At 38.4% G+C, this 23237-nt stretch overlaps 1 protein-coding gene across 1 annotated transcript; it reads left to right on the top strand.

The window, feature by feature from the left end:
• Window positions 17-21913, top strand: C20H5orf22 (chromosome 20 C5orf22 homolog). Its single transcript, XM_005694829.3, has 9 exons — window positions 17-180; window positions 2803-2948; window positions 6246-6395; window positions 8874-9303; window positions 11242-11304; window positions 12036-12157; window positions 13499-13565; window positions 15433-15572; window positions 19244-21913. Exons 1-9 carry the CDS (start codon window positions 100-102, stop codon window positions 19374-19376), a joined length of 1332 nt encoding a protein of 443 aa, XP_005694886.1. The 5' UTR covers window positions 17-99; the 3' UTR covers window positions 19377-21913.

Genomic DNA, 23237 nt, shown 5'->3' with positions numbered 1-23237 from the left:
TGAGCGCGCGTTTACTCCCGGGAGAGGAGGCGGGCCGCAGCTTAGGCTCTGGAGGGAACCTTGGCTCCGGATTTTGGGGACTCTGACGCGCGCGAAAACATGAGTGAATCGGGGGCACAGCGCGCCCGGCTCCGGCGCTATCCTGAGCTCCCGGTGTGGGTGGTGGAGGATCATCAAGAGGTGAGTGGGCAGCTGACGGGTGCTGGGCAGGGTCGCGCGAGGACTGAGGCGGCGGCGGAGCCTGGAGGCCAGAGAGAGAACCAGAATCCGAGTGAGTTGCAGTGCTGTGGGGAAAACAGCAGGACAGCGAGCTTTAACGTCGGCGCTTACTGCGAGTCCGGCAACTCACTGAACCCTCGCGATTTGCCCAAAATCCCACGGCCAACAATTAGTGGCTTCGGGATTCGAACGTGGACAGTCGTAACTGCAGTAACTCGAGTCCTTAACCTGCTCATAACTAAGGCTTCCTGCTGTCTCCCGGCCTCCCCTTCACAATTCTCTGGTGTCGGTGGGAGGCTTCTGTTGAGAATATGCACTGTCATCTGTGAAATAGGTACAGGGTAGCTCTCAGAGCCGTTAGTATTATTGTGTGAGTAGTGTGTGTATGAATCTTTTAACACGGCGCTATAAGGATATTTTTCTGTTTTTGTAGTAGTGCTACTTTATAATAGCTAAAATGGTGCCCACATCTAGATTTCTGGAAGCCTGCGAGAGTCCCGTGATCGAAGACTTTCTGTTTTTGATAGCTTTAATAATCCTTAGGAATTCTGTGGATGTTAAAGAGGAAGAGGCCGATTCCAGATGTGCGGATGAATAAAGATAATAGGAAGGAAATTTGGTTTCTCAGGACCTAGAGATAATGTGCATGGGGTAGGTGGTGCTTTCAGATTCAATCTTAACTTAGAACCCCAGAGACTGTAACGGAACAAAGAGCCTCAGAGAGGACCTAGCCCAGCAACCAGCATCCAAAAGGTGTGAGAAAGATGCAGAGACCCAGGGTAGCTTGAACACATCTTTTACACCAGAGTGTGTTTTAACAAGCAGTTGGTTTTGCTTTTCTTTCCTTGAGTACCAGAGCTTGTCTGTTTTCCTCACATTGTTCTTGAGTTTATGATGGGGGCAACATGCCAACAAGAGATGCCCATTGGAAGTTTTGAGGAAAAAAATAAAGCTTGAGCTGATTGTCTAAATCATCTGCAATAACAAATTTCATATTTTCCTACTTCTTCACAACTTCAGATCAGTTCAGTCACTCAGTCCAGTTCGACTCTTTGCAACCCCATGGGCTGAAGCACACCAGTCTTCCCTGTCCATCACCAACTCCCGGAGCTTACCCAAACTCATGTCCATCCAGTCGGTGATGCCATCCAGCCATTTCATCCTCTGTTGTCCCCTTCTCCTCCTGCCCCCAATCCCTCCCAGCATCAGGGTCTTTTCCAATGAGTCAGCTCTTCCCATGAGATGGCCAAAGTATTAGAGTTTGTTTCAGCGTCAGTCCTTCCAGTGAACACCCAGGACTGATCTCCTTTAGGATGAACTGGTTGGATCTCCTTGAAGTCCAAGGGACTCTCAAGAGTCTTCTCCAACACCACAGTTCAAAAGCATCAATTCTTCGGCGCTCTGCTTTCTTCACAGTCCAACTCTTACATCCATGCATGACCACTGGAAAAACCATAGCCTTGACTAGATGGATAGTGCTATCTAGGTTGGTCATAACTTCCCTTCCGAGGAGTATGCGTCTTAATTTCATGGCTGCAGTCACTATCTGCAGTGATTTTGGAGTCCCCAAAAAATAAAGTCTGACACTGTTTCCCCATCTATTTCCCATGAAGTGATGGGACCAGATGCCATGATCTTCGTTTTCTGAATGTTGAGCTTTAAGCCAACCTTTTCACTCTCCTCTTTCACTTTCATCAGGAGGCTCTTTAGTTCCTCTCTGCTTTCTGCCGTAAGGGTGGTATCATCTGCATATCTAAGGTTATTGATATTTCTCTCGGCAATCTTGATTCCAGCTTGTGCTTCTTCCAGCCCCAGCGTTTCTCATGATGTACTGTGGATATAAGTTAAATAAGCAGGGTGACAATATACAGCCTTGACGTACTCCTTTTCCTGTTTGGAACCAGTCTGTTGTTCCATGTCCAGTTCTAAGTGTTGCTTCCTGACCTGCATATAGGTTTCTCAAGAGGCAGGTCAGGTGGTCTGGTATTCCCATCTCTTTCAGAATTTTCCACAGTTTATGGTGATCCACACAGTCAAAGTGTTTGGCATAGTCAGTAAAGCAGAAATAGATGTTTTTCTAGAACTCTCTTGCTTTTTCCATGATCCAGTGGATGTTGGCAATTTGATCTCTGGTTCCTCTGCCTTTTCTAAAACCTGCTTGAACACTTGGAAGTTCACGGTTCACATATTGCTGAAGCCTGGCTTGGAGAATTTTGAGCATTACTTTACTAGCATGTGAGATGAGTGCAATTGTGCGGTAGTTTGAGCATTCTTTGGCATTGCCTTTCTTTGGGATTAGCTTCTTGACCTGCCTACAGATTTCTCAGGAGGCAGGTAAGGTGGTCTGGTATTCCCGTCTCTTGAAGAATTTTCCACAGTTTGTTGTGATCCACACAGTCAAAGGCTTTGGCGTAGTCAATAAAGCAGAAGTTATTTTTCTGGAGCTCTCTTGCTTTTTTTATTCACAACTTGATGTGCTTCAGATTTTTTGTAGTTATGTTTAGCATTGTTTTTCAGCCTGCAGTTGAGTATATACTCATGATTTCAGTGCTAATTCTGAATGTGTACATGTATCTTTTACAGGTTCTGCCCTTTATATATCGGGCGATTGGCTCAAAGCACCTTCCTGCAAGTAATATAAGTTTTGTGCATTTTGATTCACATCCAGACCTCCTTATTCCTGTGGATATGCCAGCTGACACTGTATTTGATAAGGAAACACTTTTCGGGTAATATGTGATTTTGTTAATGACCTTTTTATGTGTCTGAAATACACTTTGCAATAGATGATAAGCAGTTAATAGAAACAGGTTTTTGCTCAGCTTGTGAGATTTGCTTTTGTTATGTTTGCCTTTTTTATTTTATTTAGAGCAAGTATGGACAAACTTTCTCAACAATCCAGATAGTAGATATTTTTTAATTTATTTTTTAATCGAAGGATAATTGCTTTACAGAATTTTGTTGGCTTCTGCCAAACATCAGCATGAATCAGACATAGGTATGCATATGTCGCCTCCCTCTTAAACCTCTGTCCCATCTCCCTCCCCATCCCCATTATCACAGAGCTACTGTTTGAGTTCTGTGAGTCATACAGCAAATTCCTATTCACTCTCCATTTTACATATGGTAATCTAAGTTTCCATGCTACTGTGTCTATACATTTCACCCTCTCCTTGCTCCCCAGATAGTAAATATTTTAGGCTTCCTCTGCTGCAGCTACGTATTTTTGCCCTTGTAGTATGAACACAACTGTAAACACTATGTAAACAAGTGTCAGTGGCTGTGTTCCAATAAAACTTTATTTGGAAAAACAGGTGCCCCAACCACTGTTTGCCAATCTTTGCTTTAGAATATAGAATTTTAAAAGTAGAAGACTTTAGAAATTATCTGGGCCAATTCTCTCTTCTCCCCTTTAAAAGTCTGATATGGAGGCCTAGGAAAATGTGTCTTGAACTCATAGTTGAATAATCGTATATGCAGCCCATCTTTAATTTGTGTATCCTTTCTTCCAGTATTGAATCCCTCCAACCTCCCAATTTATTTTATTTTCAGGTCACAAATCCTATTGACTTTCAGTTATATAAAACCATAGTCACTAAGTGGTAACTTACTAAGCACTCTTCAATGATAAAGTTCCCTGAAATCCTGTCATTGTCTTTTTACTGATATGTTTATTACAGTGTAGCCTACTCCTACAAAATAAAAAATTACATAGCAGCTATTCTCTTGTTATAATATAAAACTAAAATATAGATGCTTGTGTGAATTAATTTTAAGCTCCCACATTTCTTTTAGTTGACTCTAAAACTGGCTCAGAACATTAATCTCTAAAGAAATGTGGTAGCCCTACCAATGTCCTTGCTGCTGCTGCTGCTAAGTCACTTCAGTCATGACCAACTCTGTGCGACCCCGTAGACGGCAGCCCACCAGGCTCTGCCGTCCCTGGGATTCTCCAGGCAAGAACACTGGAGTGGGTTGCCATTTCCTTCTCCAATGCATGAAAGTGAAAAGTGAAAGTGAAAAGTGAAAGTGAGGTCACTCAGTCGTGTCCTACTCTTCGTGACCCCATGGACTGCAGCCCACCAGCCTCCTCTGTCCATGGGATTTTCCAGGCAAGAGTACTGGAGTGGGGTGCTATTGCCTTCTCCAACCATTGTCCTTACTCTCTTTTATATTTAGAGGTTTTATATTTTATAAATTGAAAAAAATTATGAAGCAGTTATGATAACTATACAGTTAGTCATAGAATAATAGTTTTAAAACCTTTAATGTCAGGATTTCTGTATACCCTTAAAAATTCTTGAGTTTTTTTTTAATGTGGGTTATATTTAGTGATATTTACCATATTTGAAATTAAAACTGAGACATCTAAAATATTCATTCCATGGGACTTCCCTGGTGATCAAGTGGCTAAGACTCTGAACTCCCAATGCAGGAGGCCAAGTTTGATCCTTAGTCAGGGAACTAGATCCTATATGCTGCAACTAAATAAATAATAAATAAATAAATAAATTTTTTAATGTTAATTCATTTTAAAATAATAGACCTTTATATGTTAGCATAAATGTTTTTATGAAAGACAAACATATTTTCTAAAGCAAAAAAGATCAGGGTAACTAAATTTTTGCAAATTTTTTTTATAATTTTTTAAATTTATTTATTTTTTAATTGAAGGATAATTGCTTTACAGAATTTTTTTTTCTGTCACTCTTCAACATTAATCAGCCGTAGTTTGCAGATCTTTTTAATACTTGCCTTTATAGAAAACAGCTAAATACTCAAGATTCTGCATTCAGTCTGTTACCATATATTGTTTTGGTGGAAGTATATGAAGAAAATTCACAAGTATTTTGATAGCCTTTCCAGCTCTTGTGCGTGTTTAGTTGCTCAGGCATGTCCGACTCTTTGCAACCCCGTAGACTGTAGCCTGCCGAGCTCTCTGTCCATGGCGATTCTCCAGGCAAGAATACTGGAGTGGGCTGCCATGCCCTCCTCCAGGGGATCTTCCCAACCCAGAGATCGAACCCAGGTCTCCTGAATTGCAGGCAGATTCTTTACCATCTGAGCCACCAGGGATGCCAAGCTAATTGTGAATATTCTTTAATACTGTACCAAAACTTCACAAATGTTCATTCCTTAAAGCTTAGTTGAAGTGTGCTGCTGCTGCTGCTAAGTCGCTTCAGTCGTGTCTGACTCTGTGCGACCTCATAGACGGCAAGCCCACCAGGCTCCGCCGCCCCTGGAATCTTCCAGGCAAGAACACTGGAGTGGGTTGCCATTTCCTTCTCCAAGGCCAGAAAGTGAAATGTGAAAGTGAAGTCGCTCAGTCGTGTCTGACTCTTCGCGACCCCATGGACGACAGCCCACCAGGCTCCTCCGTCCATGGGATTTTCCAGGCAAGAGTACTGGAGTGGGGTGCCATTGCCTTCTCCGAGTTGAAGTGTAGAATCCAGCAATTCACATTCAAGCCTGATCAAGTGGTTTATCAATCAGTCTTCCTTGCAAGAAAAATCATGTTCAGCTTGCAATTCACTTACAAGTGCTTTCCCTTGAGACAACCGTGGCACTTCAAAGCCTATTGCAAAAGTGCTTTCAGTGTTCTTCCTGTTTTGCCACACAGATTATTTTAAAATGTATGCTCAGGATCAAGATTTAATAAAATCATGAAAGACATTCTCATGTAAAACTGGATGGGAATGTGGGGTACTGGTGCTTGGTATTAATGAGTACAGTGACAGCTAGTAGAGTTTGGTGCCTTTGCCTTGATTAATCTTAGAATATCAACCACCATTGTTTTGTACTGTCAGCATATATGTCAATACAGTGAAAAAGGGAAATAATGCCCTGGTGTTATTAGGAAAACAGCTTGGTCTAGTGGTCACACTGGAAAGGTCCAGGAAACCCTGCAAGGGCCCTTAGTCCACACTTTGAAACCTGCTATCTTAAAATATTCTTATGAATGAAATCACATTTGGAAAAACCCACTTACTAATAGTTTTTACGCTTCCTCTCTGTTTCTTTTCCAGAGAATTAAGTATTGAGAATTGGATTATGCCTGCAGTTTATGCTGGCCATTTTTCTCACGTAGTATGGCTTCATCCCACATGGGCTCAGCAAATCAGAGAGGGCAGGCATCACTTTTTAGTAGGCAAAGACACTTCTACCACAACAATCAGGTAATTTCCTCATATTTATGTGTATGAGAGGGAATGGATACTTCTATCTCATTTTGGAATCCCTGTAATAACTTACAAGTATCTCTCACACAATTGGGCTCAGATTAGCCTTCAACTTATCCAAAAAGAGTTCTCGAGGCACCAGGAACAAGTTTTCCAGTCTCTTGATCTTTTTCACATACCGTTTGTATTTTGTTGCTGGTCAAGTTGATTTTTGAATAAAGTGATCTTCATCCTCTGGAACCCTGGCTCTGTTGATAACTAACTCCATTAAATCATTGGTGTACCTTATACAAATGTATTTAATAATACATTTTATTATTTCCTTCCAATGTAAGTGTTGTTGGCTGAATTTAACAATTAGCATTGAAAAAGCAAAATTACCTCACTTTGATTTCTTAAATTCAATGGCTTAAAAGTCGATTCAGCATTTTAATTTTATCAATATGATTAGCTTTTGATAATTATTTAAATTAAATAACAGCATTCTTTGACTTGAGTTATATGCACAACTATTTCTGTTGTGTAAGCTGTTTAACCAATGTTTTGTGTTTCTTGTGATACTGTAATATCTTTAGAAATACCAGAATGTTCTTGGCTTTCTAAATCTCTTGTTATGGAGTGAATGTTTTAAGCAGTGGAATCATAACTTCTAGAACTTGGAGGATAGTAGGATGAAATGGTAATACATTGAAAATGAAATGCAGTCTTTCTCAATGAAAATGATACTTGTTATTTGATTTATTTATCTGATTTCTTCTTAATGATATTGACAATAAAAGTTATACATAATACTGGCTTATATGAAATAGTGTTAGGGTTTTTATTGAGTACTTCAGTGAGTAGGCCTTATTTAACCTGTAACAGGTTTCTGCAAAGTCAAATCTCAGCAATCTGAAACAGACATTTGAAACTCATTGTGTAACAATATTAGGATGATGTTGATTATCATGATTTTAGTTAATCCTGAAAGTAAAAATTTATGGAAGAGACACACATACAGGTATGCAGCCTGAGATACATATGTGTGTGTATACAGATATGAGCAAAGTAAGATATTCCTTAAAGAAAAATGCCCATTTAGGTTGGTGGATAGAGCATTGGTCTTTTTAGGGTGGTGCATGTGCGCTAAATCACCTTGGTTGTGTCCAACTCTTCGCAGCCCTAGGGACTGTAGCCCACCAGGCTCCTCTGTCCAGGGGATTCTCCAGATAAGAATACTGGAGTGGGTTGCCATGCCCTCCTCTAGGGGATCCTTCCAACTCAGGGATCAAACCCATGTGTCATATGGCTCCTGCTTTGGCAGGCATGTTCTTTTACTACTAGCGCCACCTGGGAATCTTAGGGTGGTACAGTTATTAATAAGCTTGGATATTGGTTTTATTATGTCATTAATTTTTTTTTAGAAAGTTATATCTTTTTAAATATAAGGCAGTATATGATGAAGAGAGGTAGATGAGAAATAAATATTAATACCATCATTCTGAATTGGATAGGTCCTACCCCTGGAAGAACCATTTGGTGTCACTGTTCAAAGTACTTACCAAGGCATAGTACAGTTGAAAAGCTAAGAACATGCTGTTATGTCTAAAATCAAAAATCTGTAACTTGTGAAATGCTGCACAAGATTTTTTTAAGTTGCTTTACATATTAAAATATTATAGTTATGTGAAATTTAATAAAGCTTTGAAATATGTTAGAGGGAGTTTCTACGAAGAGATATTATTTCCAGGTATAATTTCTCTCTCAAGTGATTTTTTTGGATGCAGTTCCAGCTGGTATAACAGAGATCTAAAGCACTGGCTAAACAGGATCTTTCATTTCTTTTCTCCAGTTAGAGTTTACCATGTGCAGTCCAGGGCCACTATGGCAGCCCTTCAGTTAAACCCCAAATAATTTCTGTCTTTTTGCTCCACCTTCTCTAGAGTGTGGCCTCTGAACCCAGAGCCCAGGTGGGGTTTGCTGCTACCATGTTCATATGCAAGTCAGTGGGGAGTGGAGAGCAAGGCTCTCTGCACTTCTCTTCCACTCACAACTTTTAAGCAGAACTGAGTCAACTGCCCACACCTAGCTGAACAATGCGTGAGTGCATGCTCAGTCGCTTCATTTGTGCCCAACTCTTTGCGACCCCATGGACTATACTGTCCGTGAAATTTTCCAACCAAGAATACTGGAGTGGGTTGCCATTTCCTAACCCAGGGAATCAAACCCTGACCCAGGGATCAAACCCAGGTCTCCCACATTGCAGGCAGATTCTTTACCATCTGAGTCACCTAGCTGCACAATAAGCTACAAAATATGGTTTGGGCAGTTATGTGCCTAGCTAGAAATTTGAGAACCCTGTTTCCAGAAATTACAAATATTAGAGACAGCTCTCAGTTTTTGTCAAATATGTCCTTTTTTGTATTTCTGAAATTCTATATGTCGCTGGCTAATTTGTCCACTTGTCTTGCAAGTAATTTTTTTCCTCTAATCCAGGGTTACAAGTACAGATCATTACTTCCTAAGTGATGGTCTTTATGTAACTGAAGATCTGCTGGAGAACCCAAAACCTTTACAATTGGATGTAATTATGGTAAAACCTTATAAACTCTGTCACAGTCAAGGAGAAAATGATGCAATGTCTTCTGCTAAGAAGCCAAAGCTAGCGCTGGAGGACTCAGAGAACACTGCCTCTGCTAATGATGACTCTTGTTCAGAAGGACTGGGAAAGGACGCAGTGACCCAGAGAAGGGACCACACTTGTCTACGACCATCATGTTCATGTTCTTCTGAAAGCCAGGAATGCCAGACTGCAGTTAGCACCGGAGAGATTCTGGAAATTTTAGAGAAAAGGGATGCATTTGTTTTAGATATTGACTTAGATTTTTTTTCAGTCAAGAATCCCTTCAAAGAAATGTTCACTCAGGTAAATGTGGCGTTTTAAAAATGTGCAATCAAAATCCAGATATAACTTTTGACTTCCCCCAAATATAACTGATAGCCTGCTGATGATCAGAGCCTTATTGATAATGTAAACAGTAAATTAACACATATTTTGTGTATTATATGTATCATATACTGTATTCTTATAATAAAGTAAGGTAGAGAAAAGGTTGAGAAAATCATAAGGAAAATACATTTACAGTACTGTACTGTGTTTATCAATACTATACATCTATGTTGTGTTTAAAGATGAACCTATATCAATATGTCTTATATGATATAAAACACTGCTACATATATTACTAACACCAGATGTCAAAGATGAAAAGATGTAATGAAGTCATTTATTTATAGTTATAGTGATTCATACATTGATGACAAGGAAGCAGCAATGTGATTGTTTTAGGTAGCCTAATATCAATAGAATTACTTCGTGGTAGCCTAGCCTGTATACTAATGAATAAATCATTATAAAAATTTTATAGTATATTATAGTCATATTCATAATACAGTATTAGAAATGTTGTTATATATTTTTCAATACCACTTACCTGTGATAAGTTGTTATACAGTTTCTCCAGTTAGAGAGGCATGTATTCTTTCAAATGTAACTCTTTGAAAGCCAAGTTATAAAGCAATAGGAAAATAACATATTATTAATTTTATATTAAATATCATTCATCTTATGCCTATGTAAGGATAGATCAGTATCTGCATATTTTTTATTCATACATACCTAACTTTTTCTTAATTTTTTCAATATTTCTAGGCTGTACAGTTGGCCTGCAGATTTTTTTTCAAATTGTTACAAAGCTCCAAAATCTTTTCCTTTATACTGAAAAATATCCCTGTATAACTTCCAGCGTTCAGAATTATAAAATGACTTTAGAGATGTTTAGAAAACATGAGAATGGGCATACCTGGAAGCTAAAAAACCTGACTTTATGAATTTATCCTACAAGTATACTCACCAAATATTTGTAATGGGAATTTCTAAAAGGTTACATAAGTGACTTAATGGCAGTTGCTTCTTTTCCAGGGCTATAAGGAAACCTGGGAAAGTGGGAATTTTGTGTCCTTTATACCCTTTGGTGCTGTTGATCCTTTTGAAGAGCATGCATTATACTTTATAATGAAACAGCTATTTTTTTTAAAGAACATGTTTGGTAGTCAGATCTGAGTTTTGTTTGTTACTTGTACTGCTTATTAGCTGCATGATCTTGGAAAAGTTACTTAACCTTTCAGATCCATGGTTTCTTCAAGTATAAAATCAAAATAATAATCACACCCAATCACAGAATTGTTATATGAGGATAGTGCACAGCACTGTGCTTACGGAATTTTAGATCTTGCCTATAGACCCTTCCTGACAGTGCTCCTAAGTGGGGCTGCCTGGATGTGCTAAATGAGGACAGACATTCTCCTGCAGAATCCTCCCGTTGTATCTGTTTGTACTCTAGCATTCTCTCCTGTGGCTAGGGAATGGACCGCAAAGTGAACATGGACAATTTTGTTTTGTTGTTACAAAGATACATATATTTCCTGTATACTTGATCTTAGCTAAAAGGCTGAGAAGTGATTGTATTTCCTATACATAGCTAAAATCTGTTTAAATGCTAGGATGTATCCATTTATAGAGTAGAACAGTATTAGAAACATTTTCGTTCATTACCTATTAGCCATTAAGTCTTCTTCCGTAATTAATATTTATACATTGTTATCATGCCCAGATGAATAGTTACCCTAAAGAAGGGATAATATTTACAATGAAATAATGAATTACTTTATTTCCTGATTTCCCAGACTTACCTTTAAATGTTTATCTAAGATATTCTTGTATCAATGTCATTTTTTACTTAAAGTATATCATTGAAAAATTAGTCTTTTTTCTACTATATGGATTCTTTGTTTTGTTTTCCAGGAGGAGTACAAAATCTTACAAGAGCTGTACCAATTTAAAAAGCCTGGAAGCAACCTGACAGAGGTATCCTTCGTTTCTCTTGGGCTTGTCTAAAGGGCTTCCCTTTGGAGAAGGCAATGGCAACCCACTCCAGTACTCTTGCCTGGAAAATCCCATGGATGGAGTAGCCTGGTGGGCTGCAGTCCATGGGGTCGCGAAGAGTCGGACACGACTGAGTGACTTCACTTTCACTTTTCACTTTCATGCATTGGAGAAGGAAATGGCAACCCACTCCAGTGTTCTTGCCTGGCGAATCCCAGGGACGGGGGAGCCTGGTGGGCTGCCATCTGTGGGGTTGCACAGAGTCGGACACGACTGAAGCGACTTAGCAGCAGCAAAGGGCTTCCCTTTAGTGGTAAAGAATCTTCCTGCCAATGCAGGAGACGCAGGTTCAGTCTCTGGGTCCACAAGATCCCCTGGAGAAGGAAATGGCAACCCACTCCAATATTCTTGCCTGGGAAATCCCATGGACAGAGGAACTTGGCTGGCTACAATCCAGGGCATGGCAAAAGAGCTGGATGCAACTTGGTGACTAAACAACAACAATCTAGCACATAGCTAATAATATCTTACATGATATTAGAGTACTCTCCAACAACGGCCCCAAATCTTGATAGGTGTTTCTTGGGGAAACCCATGGTTGGTACTTGAAAATCATGTGTTAACTGAGTGAATTGAAATTTTCACTGTAATGGGATTTCACTTATTTTTTAAAAGAGTAACTATATAATCTCAGCTTTTCAATGTGCTTAAAGGAAGATTTGGTAGATTGTGTTGATAATCGAATTCATCAATTAGAAGATTTAGAAGCTGCTTTTGCTGATTTGTGTGATGGCGATGATGAAGAAACTGTACAGAAATGGGCTTCAAACCCTGGGTAAGACTTTCAAATATTTTTTTTTCAACTCTACTGTATTTTAGTCCTAGATATATTGCTAAATTTGCTAGATAAATTGCTTTTTAAAAATGAGTATCTTTTGCTATGTGTATTACCTATTCCAAATATTCAGTGCAATTTTCACTTTAAAATGTTCAGAAACATCCCTGAAATATAAATATCATAGAACTTTATTGTCATTATGGAAAGCAGTGGTATAGAAGAATAAACCACCATAATATTAATCATATCAGTAACTACTAATTAGGCACTTTAAGTTAGTTTTTTCTCTTTAGTAGAGGGAACTGGATCTAAAAATGATTCCCCTTCTTTGAAATTACGTTGGAAGAGGGAGAGTTAGAAATAAGTCTCAGAACATGATTCTCCCCCAAAATATTTTTTGTACCTACTATTTTGTGATTTTGTGAAGTCTCAAGCCACACTTAAGCTTAAATCAAACAAAATAGACAACTTTAGAATCCTGAATCTAGCCCACAGATGGAGCCACCTTCCACTGAAACCCACCCATCTGCTGAGCACACTTAGCTCTTCACCACCTGCAGGCAGTTCTGTCACAGACCTGAAGGAAAAACAAAGGAAAAGAAAGACAGCAAGAAAAGTCTCCCCAAATTTAGCATGCCCCCAAAAGGGTCATACCCTCAGCATGAACAAGTCTTCACTGTTCCTAGGGAAGTAGAAGAGGTGGGTGACTAGGGTCCAGAACCCCAGAAAGTGTCGTTAATAAGAAGGAAGAAGTAAAAGGATCAGTGGGTAGACAGGCCTCCATACCTCCATTATTGTTTACTTTTTCTCTCCCAGCAGATGAATGGGTATTGGCAGAGGAGGCATTAAAATACTCAAAACACTAATTAATCAAGGCTTCCAAAGAGTTCCATCTATATTAAATAGCTTAAAAGCACCATTGTTATTATATCAAATGATATAGAACTTTACCAGTCATAATTGTATATGTCAATAAATATGTCCTGAATTTTCTTCTCAACTTTTGGGAAACTGTCTTTTCATCATGATATGCTAAAGGTTTACTGCTGATCAAAATAATTTTTAAAGTCATAGTGGAATTTTCATTCTTAAAGAGGAAAAATCTGTTTTTTGAGTGCTAATTTTCAATCTTTAATACAATCTGTAATCTTTTAAGTAAGAAAACAGCAGGGAACATTTATTTCTTAATATTTTAAGATGATATTTGAACAACTCTTATCTTTCATTTCCAAAACATCATATGAAACATATTTTAATGGTAAATTTTAAGGGTAATATTTGCTACTTTCATTTTAGTTGAGGTGGTATAATGTTTAATTGAGGGGTTCTTTTTTCCAGAATGGAATTACTAGTTCCACTGGTACAGAGTTTGAAAAAACGGATGGAAGCACCGGACTATGAAATGGTAAATATTTATATTAAAATATAAAATTGACCCTTTAAGAAAGGCATTTTTGTGGCTAGAAAAATGTGCCCTCTGTTAAAGTGATTCACTTTTATTTGTATTCCTGGAAAGTATGAATGGACATTTTTTTGTGGAAAAAATATATACTTTTTAGAAGCCAGAATACTGGAAAAGCTTTCCAGGAAAAACACGCTTTTGCTAATTTTATGTATGAAGTAAAAGTGCTGTTGACTTTTTACACTTGATCTTAGCCAAAAGGCTGAGAAGTGACACTGTGGACTTTTTAATTTTGTCTATGATCAGATATCCCCTTGCCAGAGAAAACAAAGTATACAATTTCTAAATTTGCTCATTCTTTATTCGTTCATTTTTATACTCCTTTCACACTTCTTTCTTTCCTTTATGAAAACTTTTCTGGTTAAAAAAAACAAACAGACAAAAGAAGGCATTGTGGCCATCACATCTTAACTATATTAGCTGTATAACTTTGTTTGCCCAGCAAATCTGAGTGCTATTTTAAAAGAAGATGCCCTTAATGGTAATTCCTTTATTTTTATATCATTTTACAATATCTGAGAGTAAATTTTCCCATTTGAAATTCAGGTCCCCTTTTCTCAAATTTTGTGCCAACGCTGAGACCACCAGTTCCGCTTCTTTTACTTGTAGTGTTTATTTAATGAATTGTGGCTTCAGTGTTTTATTTAGTAGTGATAATCAAACCACCTTATTTGAACTGAAGTTTATGTATTGATTTATGCTGGTTTTGTAAGAATAGAAAATACCAGCAAAAGACTATTTGGTTAAATCAGAGCTAACTCAAAGCTCACCCTTTTTTTTTTTTTAATGGCAAATTTTTAAAATGATAGAAGACTCTTAGGGTTTAAAAGTGCTTTGAGCTCATATGATATTATCGAAAGTATCTTCATGCAGATCTAGTTTAGTCATTACTTTGCTTCTGAATTTTCCGGTGAGGGGGCAAGAGTTTTGTACATTGTTGAGAAAAAGGATGGCATAGGCCTGGTAGCAGATTATGTAGCCAGTTGTGAGGTACCCATAGCTGCAGGATTACAACACTAATTTGATCATTTTAGTAGAAAAGAACATGCAGAGTCTCTCTTTTTAGTGTATTGACCAATCATTGCCAGTTAAATCATTGATGTGTATCCAGAGCCTCCAGTAATATAGTAAATTAGTGGGTTTTTTCCATGCTTTGCACTTATGTACCCTAGGCAAAACTATAATATATTTGAATTCCAGTTTTTAAAACTTTAAAGCAGGGGCTAAAAAATGTCAACCTGTAGGCCCTTTCTTGCTCTCAGGCATATTTAGTTTAGTGCTAAGACTGAAACACCAGTCATTTACATTTAAAACACATGTATATCAGTATATATGGTTATACGTGAAGCATACACAAGAAACTCGAAACAGTAGGTTCAGTGAGGTGTCCTCTTGAAGCTTTAAATGTAGTACTTGTTGCATGTATTTAAAAAGTAAAATAATTTCTTGAAAGAAAGGAAATGTGAGAATACTATGTATAGACTTTTAAAATCTAAGTAAAATGAATAACTTGATAGAAAATGTAAATTGTCAAAATAGACTCAAGTAAAGACAGAAACAGAGTGAATCTACAATCATAAAATAAAATTTTAAATTGTTCCTAGAAAAGGCATCAGGCCCAAACAGGTGTACAGGCCAGTTCTTCCAAAACATCAGAGAATAGATAACTTCTGTGGCATGGAAATTGTTAAGGAAACAGCAATCCTAATCCACAAAAATATTAAAAATTTAGTCATCAAGGCCATTAATGGTTAATGAGTCTTCTAAAGACCACAACATTACCATGTATTTTTAATTGTCTTATTTTCAGGTTCACCAGGCTGGTCTAACCTGTGATTATTCAGAACTCCCTCACCATATCAGCACAGAGCAAGAAATTGAACATCTTATTCAGGCTTTGCATACTGTTCTAAAAAATTTCCCAAAACCTACTCTAGTGACAGTTGCAAGGTAAGTGTTCAGTTCAGTTCAGTCGCTCAGTCGTGTCTGACTCTTTGCGACCCCATGAATCGCAGCACTCCAGGCCTCCCTGTCCATCACCAACTCCCAGAGTTCACTCAGACTCACGTCCATCAAGTCCGTGATGCCATCCAGCCATCTCATCCTCTGTCGTCCCCTTCTCCTCCTGCCCCCAGTCCCTCCCAGCATCAGAGTCTTTTCCAATGAGTCAACTCTTCGCATGAGGTGGCCAAAGTACTGGAGTTTCAGCTTTAGCATGATTCCTTCCAAAGAAATCCCAGTGTAGTAGCTTGAATAATGGCCCACCAAATACGTCCACGTCCTGATCTCCAGCGCTTATGAATATGATGCCTTATATGGCAAAAGGGACTTTGCAGATATGATTAACTTAAGGATCTTGAAAATGAAAAGATTATCCTGGATTATCTGGGTGAGCCCAGTGTAATCACAAAGGTCTGAATAGTAGGAAGACAGGAAGGTCAGAATGAGAGAATGGAGGATGCTAGACTGTGGACTTTGAAGATGGGATTTGAACTGAAGAGTGCAGGAAGCCTCTGGAGGCTGTAGAGGCAGGGAAGCAGATTCTTTCCCTAGAGCCTAGAGAAGAAATACAGCCCTGCCAGCACCTTTGTTTTAGGACTTCTGACCTCCAACAGAACTATAAGATGATGAATTTGTTTTACTTTAAGTCACTAAGTTTGTAGTGATTTGTTACAATGGCAGTAGGAAATTTAAGTCTCCATAGATGAATCTAATGATTACTAACTAATATAATAGTTCTTACCAACTTTTTACCTACTCAGCTCAAAATTCAGGTGTTATATTTTCTCTTCCCTATTGGTGGTGGCTGGCAAACAGCATACAATTCCTGTTATCTTGTCTTTGAAGTTGGTGATGTTATTCAGTTGAACATAAGAAATTCCAATATCTGTGTCCTACAGATAAATATTTAGCTGCTGCCGTGTTTTACATTTGAATGTGTAAATGTGCTGAATAGTTATAGCAGTTTAATAAAAATTTCTGTGTTAATCTTTGGACTCATTCTGCATGGAACTGTTTCTAAAATAATACTTTACATGTTCAGGCAAGTTATATTTACTTATTTTATGACAAGTTTTTTGTGACTCTCTTTACCATTCTGAATGAATTCATAAATAATCTAATCTACATACACACAGGGCTTCCCTGATAGCTCAGTTGGTAAAGAATCTGCCTGCAATGCAGGAGACCCCAGTTTGATTCCTGGATCAGGAAGATCTGCTGAAGAAGGGATAGGCTACCCACTCCAGTATTCTTGGGCTTCCCTTGTGGCCCAGTTGGTAAAGAATCTGCCCACAATGCCAGAGATCTGGGTACAGTCCCTAGATTGGGAAGATCCCCTAGAGAAGGGAAAGGCCACTCCAGTATTCTGGCCTAGAGAATTCCACGTACCATACATTCCATGGGGTTGCAAAGAGTCAGACACAACTGAGTGACTTTCACTTTCTTTCTTTTACATACACATGTAATTTAAATATATTTAGATAGCATATACAACGTGTAGATGATGTAATTGTCTTAGTCCATTCCGGCTGCAATAGCAAAAATACCTTAGACCAAGTAGCTTATAAACAACGGATATTTCTCACAGTCCTGTAGAGGAGGAAGTCCAAGATGAGAATACCAGCAGAATCACTGTCTGGTGAGGACCTGCTTCCTGATTGATAGACAGCCATCTTCTCTCTGTAACCTCACATAGAAGGAAGGGGTGAAGATGCTCCCTGGAGTTTCTTTAATAAAGGTATTATTCTCATTCATGAGGACTCCACTCTCTGACCTGATCACCTTCCAAAGACCCCCCACCTCCAAATATCACATTGGAATTAGATTTCAACACCGGAATTTGGAGGGCACAAGCATTTAGCTTATAGCAATAACCTATCTACACACATAATTTCAATACACATTAAATATATACACACACTAAAAAAATAATAGCATAAAGGAGAAAGGAGAGTAATTGATGATAAAATAGTACATATTAAAATGCCACACCAAACTGGAATCTTTACAAAGAATCACTAAATGTAACAGTTATAAATGCAGACAGATCCAACCAGTTGTATTGCCCAAATACCGTGAATAGCACTGCTATATAGTAACATGGTTATTCTAGTAACAGCAAGCTCTTGATAAAGTTCTGAACTTAAAGTCTAATCTTCCCTCAGTTCACAGAGTATCTGCATTCCTGGAAAATTTAATTTAATCCATTTCAAAAATGCAAAAGACCATTTGTAGAAGACTTAAAAATAGGCTCAAAAAATTAAAACCAAATTTTTCACTTATTTAAGTGCTCCATGGACTTTGGAAACTGCAGGGCACAGGAAAATTCATATTCATATTCATATTGCAGTAGTATCCTACATATTCCAAACACAATATGCAGACCCTCTCTCCTAATTGTTATTGTGACAAAAATGTACCTGCAGATTTCCAAAACCCTCTCCTCGGGTTGCTCCCATCAAGAGCTACTCTAATACTGTTTTCAAGAAGCCAGAAATCTGTGTGAAAGCATCAAAGTGTCCTTATTTGTTAAGACTAATAAATTAAGCTTTTACATATCATGCTTTCTTCAAAGTCTTTATCCATATGTATGTGTTAGACAGTATTTAATAATTTAAAATTGCTCTGTGTCATTTATCATGTGTTACATGTTTATATCAAGCCTCAGATATAGCCTAATCACCATAAAATGAAATGAACTCATCAGAAGTCTTACAGATTATTTCTTTAGGTCTAAAATACTTGAATAAGGAATAGGCTAGATAACTAATTTCATTTCCTTCTATAAACATTTCCATGCCATTTTCCAATCTAGTGGAATTTCCAATGGCTTTCCCTCACTCTAGTCTAGAACCAGCAGGCACTGATTAAATCATTTTAGATACTAACCCAGCTAAAATTGTCAGCAACATTGTTACTGGCTGGTGCCACCCAAATTATAGTCAGTAATTCTAGAAAGACTCAAAATACAGATTCCTGCCCCATACCTCTTTGTTCTTTCCTCTTTAATACTACCTAGGAGACTAATCCCAACACCAGCACATCCACACATTTCATTTTGGATAATCTTGTACACTTGTGTGGTGAGCAGATTATTTATAGAGGCAGAACCCTTTTATCAGTTGGAAAGCCTCTACCCTCATAATTTCTATCCTGTTTGTACACATAATAAAAGAACGTGAAACATGAAGCCCCGTCACTAATATAATTAGCGCCAGTGTTCCCAAGCAACATCTCCCTCTCATGGAAACAAGGGCCTAGTATTAACCACTGGGGCTTTGGAAATGTGCTTTATAGTGTTGAATCCCATCACCAGCACATACCAGTATGTGACCCGTGCAGGTTAATCCTTCTCTGTTTGACTCCTTTAAAGGGATGGTAAAGGTATCTATTTCACAGAGTTGCTGAGAAGGTTAAAGAACATAAAACATGTAATGCACCTGACATATAGTAAAGGTTTAGTAGCTTTCAACTATTATTATTCAAGAAGTCAGTACAGCTTCATTTTTACTTTACATTGAATTCAACACGCACAGGCTTTTCCTCACTGCCCAATATGATCTCATTCTACTTATGTATATTTTCTTGTCTTTCCTTTCTCTTTCTTTGCTGGGTTCCAGGTCAAGTCTGGATGATTACTGTCCTTCTGAGCAAGTTGAAACCATTCAAGAAAAAGTCCTCAGCGTGCTACGCTCCCTCTACGGGACTCTAGACGTTCACCTGGTGTATTCAGCAGCGTCTACTGCATCTTGAAGCCTCACAGCACAGGCTCCTGTTACAGCTTGATGTAGTAACAGTGTTTTCATTAACTTATTTTCAAATGAGTCTTCCAGAGAATACCTTAATATTATTGAATAGCTTTCCATTTAGAATTTTTCAGGTATTTTGAATCTTCAAACAGATATCACCAGTTGTTGAATGATGGCAGATTTTTTTGGCATCAAGCTTACCCCCAAGTGATGGATGTGATGCTCATTTTTCTTCCTATCCATCACTGTCACCTTCACTTTTGTGATGGGTTTTTTCCTCTTTTCCCCTCTTTTCCTTAGGTCAGTTGGACTATATGAGATTCATTCATTCATTTATTCATTCAACCAACTGACATTTTTTGAACTCATACATGTGCTGGTCATAATTCAGTGCTGATTATATGGTTACAAACAGAACAGACAAGGCCCCTGCCCTCCTGGTGGACGGCTAAGAAACATATTAAGGATTGTGAGACACGTTATGAAGGAAAGGAGAACCACAAACATGTTTAAGTGTACTGTTAGTACTCAGGGCATCCTGGCCTTATAGGAAGGTAACATCCTCAAAAGCTACTACCAAAAAAAAATAAATAAATTTGCCAGTCCATGAATATTTCCAGGATTTAGGATTCTGGCCCAGCTTTTACAGAATGTTTTCAACATTGTTGGTATTAAGGAGGTCTATTTGAGTAAATTCAGTCAAGCAAAAAGTAACTTTTCTTTGCTAATCAATAAAATCCCCTAGGGTTTTTATTCCTTCAGATGGTGAGTATGGGAGTCAAATATCCTTAGAGTTCCTAAGTACCACTTTATTGGAAGTCTTGGTTGATAATTTTATCAAATAAACCAGCTTTTTATGTAAATAATAGGAAGAAACTTTAAGACCTTGATTATGATATCATAAATACCCAAAGAGGTAACTTCTTCCACCAGCCTCTCCATGAGAAGAGAGCCTACCGAAGCTACTCCTGATCATGAAACTTTTCGTTTACATAATTTGCCAACGTCTTCCTCTCTTCAGTATTCTTCATGTTCAGTAATCATTTTTTAACTGTCTACTTGGTTTCCTTTAAAAAGTAGATGTCACTTAAAGAAAAAAATGCATCCAGTCCTCACTTTTAGCACAGCAGTCATTGTCATTTTTGCACGTATCTTTCAGGACTTGCAGAGGTGTTTCTGTTGAGTTGCATGTAGCTGAAATTACAGTGTTTCCTAACTTAATACCCAAGGTCATGTTGCCATTGCCACTCAGTAGATGGCACCAGATCCCCTTTTTCCAATGATTGTATTTTACAGCAAATCTTTCTTGTCCCCAAGTTGATTTCCCAAGACTGATAAGTATAAGTGCTTATTTCTGTTGTGAAAAGCAAAGCAAAGTGATTTAACCTTCCATTTTGATAGGACATTGTATGCCAGAAAGTGTAATTTCCCTATAAAATCAGAATTGCAAAAAGTGCTATTTATTTTTCAGTGTTGAAAAAATTTTATTACAGTTCTGTAAGTGAGATTGCTTTTATAAGTAAATTATTTTGCCTGCTAAAATAAATTTAACATGTGTTAAGATTTTAAAGATTTAAAACCAAGCTATAGAACTAATTAATCATATTTGGTCTTGGGGTGTTCCTAGCATTGATCTTGTAAGTCTGGTTTAATAGTCATTTATTATGGGTCCCATGAACTCAGATGACGTTCATCATTGTTTTTAACTCAGGTAGAATGAAAAGGCATCAGTTTCTTTTTTAAGAATATTCGCATTGTTCTCATGCTCTGTAATTCTCTTTGAAGAATAAAATTCAGTTCCTACTTGTTAAGTGGAACCAACTTAGTAAATTATGTCTCTGCACATTTTAAATAGGAAGGTACTTAGTTTATCAAGACATCCATCATTTCTATTCTAAGTACCAGTGAGGAACACCACAGTACAGTGCTTTGAATTATGTACGAATATCACTCAAGCATGGGATTTTGAGCAGCTTTTTGAAAAATGTGACTTAAATGTTAGATTAGGCCATAACTTTGGTAACTGACAAGTATATATTTCCCAGTATCTAGGGGGAAATTTTTTTGTGGACGTCTTATCTTTGTCTTCTAGGTTCCCAGGAAACTCTTGGTCAAAGGCCTTCACTCTTTATATGATGTTCTCTCCAAATCTTCATTTTAGTAGCAGTGGCCCCAGATTGCTGACAGTATATGCATCACACTGAAAATAGTTTATAGTATATTTCTGAGTATAAGATTTCTCATTTACCAAACTTAATAGAAAGCACTTTCATAAAACTTAGGAAATTTTTGTTAGACATCTTTCAGAAATGCTCAAGATACCTGAGGATCATGTGTGAAAATACTCACTATGGGACTATACTGTACCACCTGGTCATCCTGCGTTGCAGCACTCTCTTGAAATGCTTGTTTGTGAACTAACTGGTCCTGGACCACCTCTGTGTTTTTGTAGATGTAGCTGCCCTCATGGAATTCCAAACATCAGTGCCTTTTCCTTTATTCTCATTTGAGTTCAGCAAATGAAGTTAGAGTGACTACAAAGGCCTCTGTGGACTGTAATTCTTAGGAGAGAGTTCTCTGAACAGTGAATACTCTGGGCACTCACTGGAAGGGTATAGCTTATCATTACAGAGTAAGTAAGCTGGCATTCTGTACATTAGTATCTTGTGAGTTCAGTTCCTGTGATTCAGAAGCAAGAGCACTTTTCAAAGGCTGAGGCTGTACAGTTCCACTTCTGTCAAAGACCTTCCTTTTTGACTAGGCAGCCAGCCTCCAGCTCCAGCATTCCTGCCATGTCTGTAACTTCAGACGGCCTTCACCAGCAAGCAGATCTCTGAAGCTGACTAATCAGGCATCAGTGCTGTTTAGAAGCCTTACCACCCTAGTTGATGTGAATCATGCCAAGGTCAAGACAAGAGGTGTCATGACTGAAACAGAGCATCATGGTTGGAGTGTAAGCTTCCGAGGGTGTCTGCCTGGCTCCAGTGCCCCCTTCTTCTTCCAGCTTTGTGACCTCAGCCTCAGCTTCCCCTTTACAGTGATATTGTGAGAAATAACATGTATAAAGCCCTTAGCACAAGAGCCATTCAGCAAACGTTGGCTTTTATTTGCAAATCCAGTCCTACTTAGAGGATTCTGTGAGGGCTATTCCAGGTCTCAACCGCTCTTCTCATGCCTCCTAAACCCTGGTCTATTTAAACCCCACATCAGCTTCCACTGTATTCCTGTGAATAGTGGAATTTCACTTTCTTTATTCAAAGAAGGCAGGTCCTTGCCCATAAGGAAAAAAGGAACAGAGGGCTTTAAGCAGAGATACTTAAAACTCTTGTGTTGAATTGATACAAGCATACAGTTATTCACAATTGTAAAATTTGTGCACTTAAGAGGGTCTAGGATATAAAAGCCTGCTGCAGTCTCCCCTCTACCCTACCCCTCCTGCTGCTGGTGGGTAAAGCTAGAATCTGTGCGGAGAAAACTGTGATGGAGACAATGTTTGGAAGTTGCTACCCTCAGCCACTTATAAGTTACCTTCATAGAGCCACTTTTGACATTGCTCGTTTATTTATAAGGGGCTTCTCTGCTGGCTCAGACCGTAAAGAATCTGCCTGCAACACGGGAGACGTGGGTTTGATCCTTAGGTCGGGAAGATCCCCTGGAGAAGGAAATGGCAACCCACTCCAGTATTCTTGCCTGGAGAATTCCACAGACAGAGGAACATCCAGCAACAAAACGCCTCATGAACCAACCAGGGCATGACATGGAGGTGGGAGTAGAGTATCTCCAAGCAGTTCACTGTCGTTTCTAAACCATCCACAAGCATTCCCTTCCTCTGGGCCTCAGCCTTTTGACAGAGCAGCCTCCACTT

Source organism: Capra hircus, chromosome 20, assembly GCF_001704415.2.
Source record: "Capra hircus breed San Clemente chromosome 20, ASM170441v1, whole genome shotgun sequence".
Lineage (NCBI taxonomy): Eukaryota > Metazoa > Chordata > Mammalia > Artiodactyla > Bovidae > Capra > Capra hircus.
Note: the sequence above shows the minus strand (reverse complement) of the source record. Positions and strands in the feature narration are given on the sequence as shown.

Coding starts and splice junctions, on each gene's coding strand:
- C20H5orf22 (XM_005694829.3), top strand. CDS start 100: ATGAGTGAATCGGGGGCACAGCGCGCCCGGCTCCGGCGCTATCCTGAG. Junction 2,949..6,245: donor GATAAGGAAACACTTTTCGG/GTAATATGTGAT, acceptor TTTCTTTTCCAG/AGAATTAAGTATTGAGAATT. Junction 11,305..12,035: donor CTGGAAGCAACCTGACAGAG/GTATCCTTCGTT, acceptor ATGTGCTTAAAG/GAAGATTTGGTAGATTGTGT.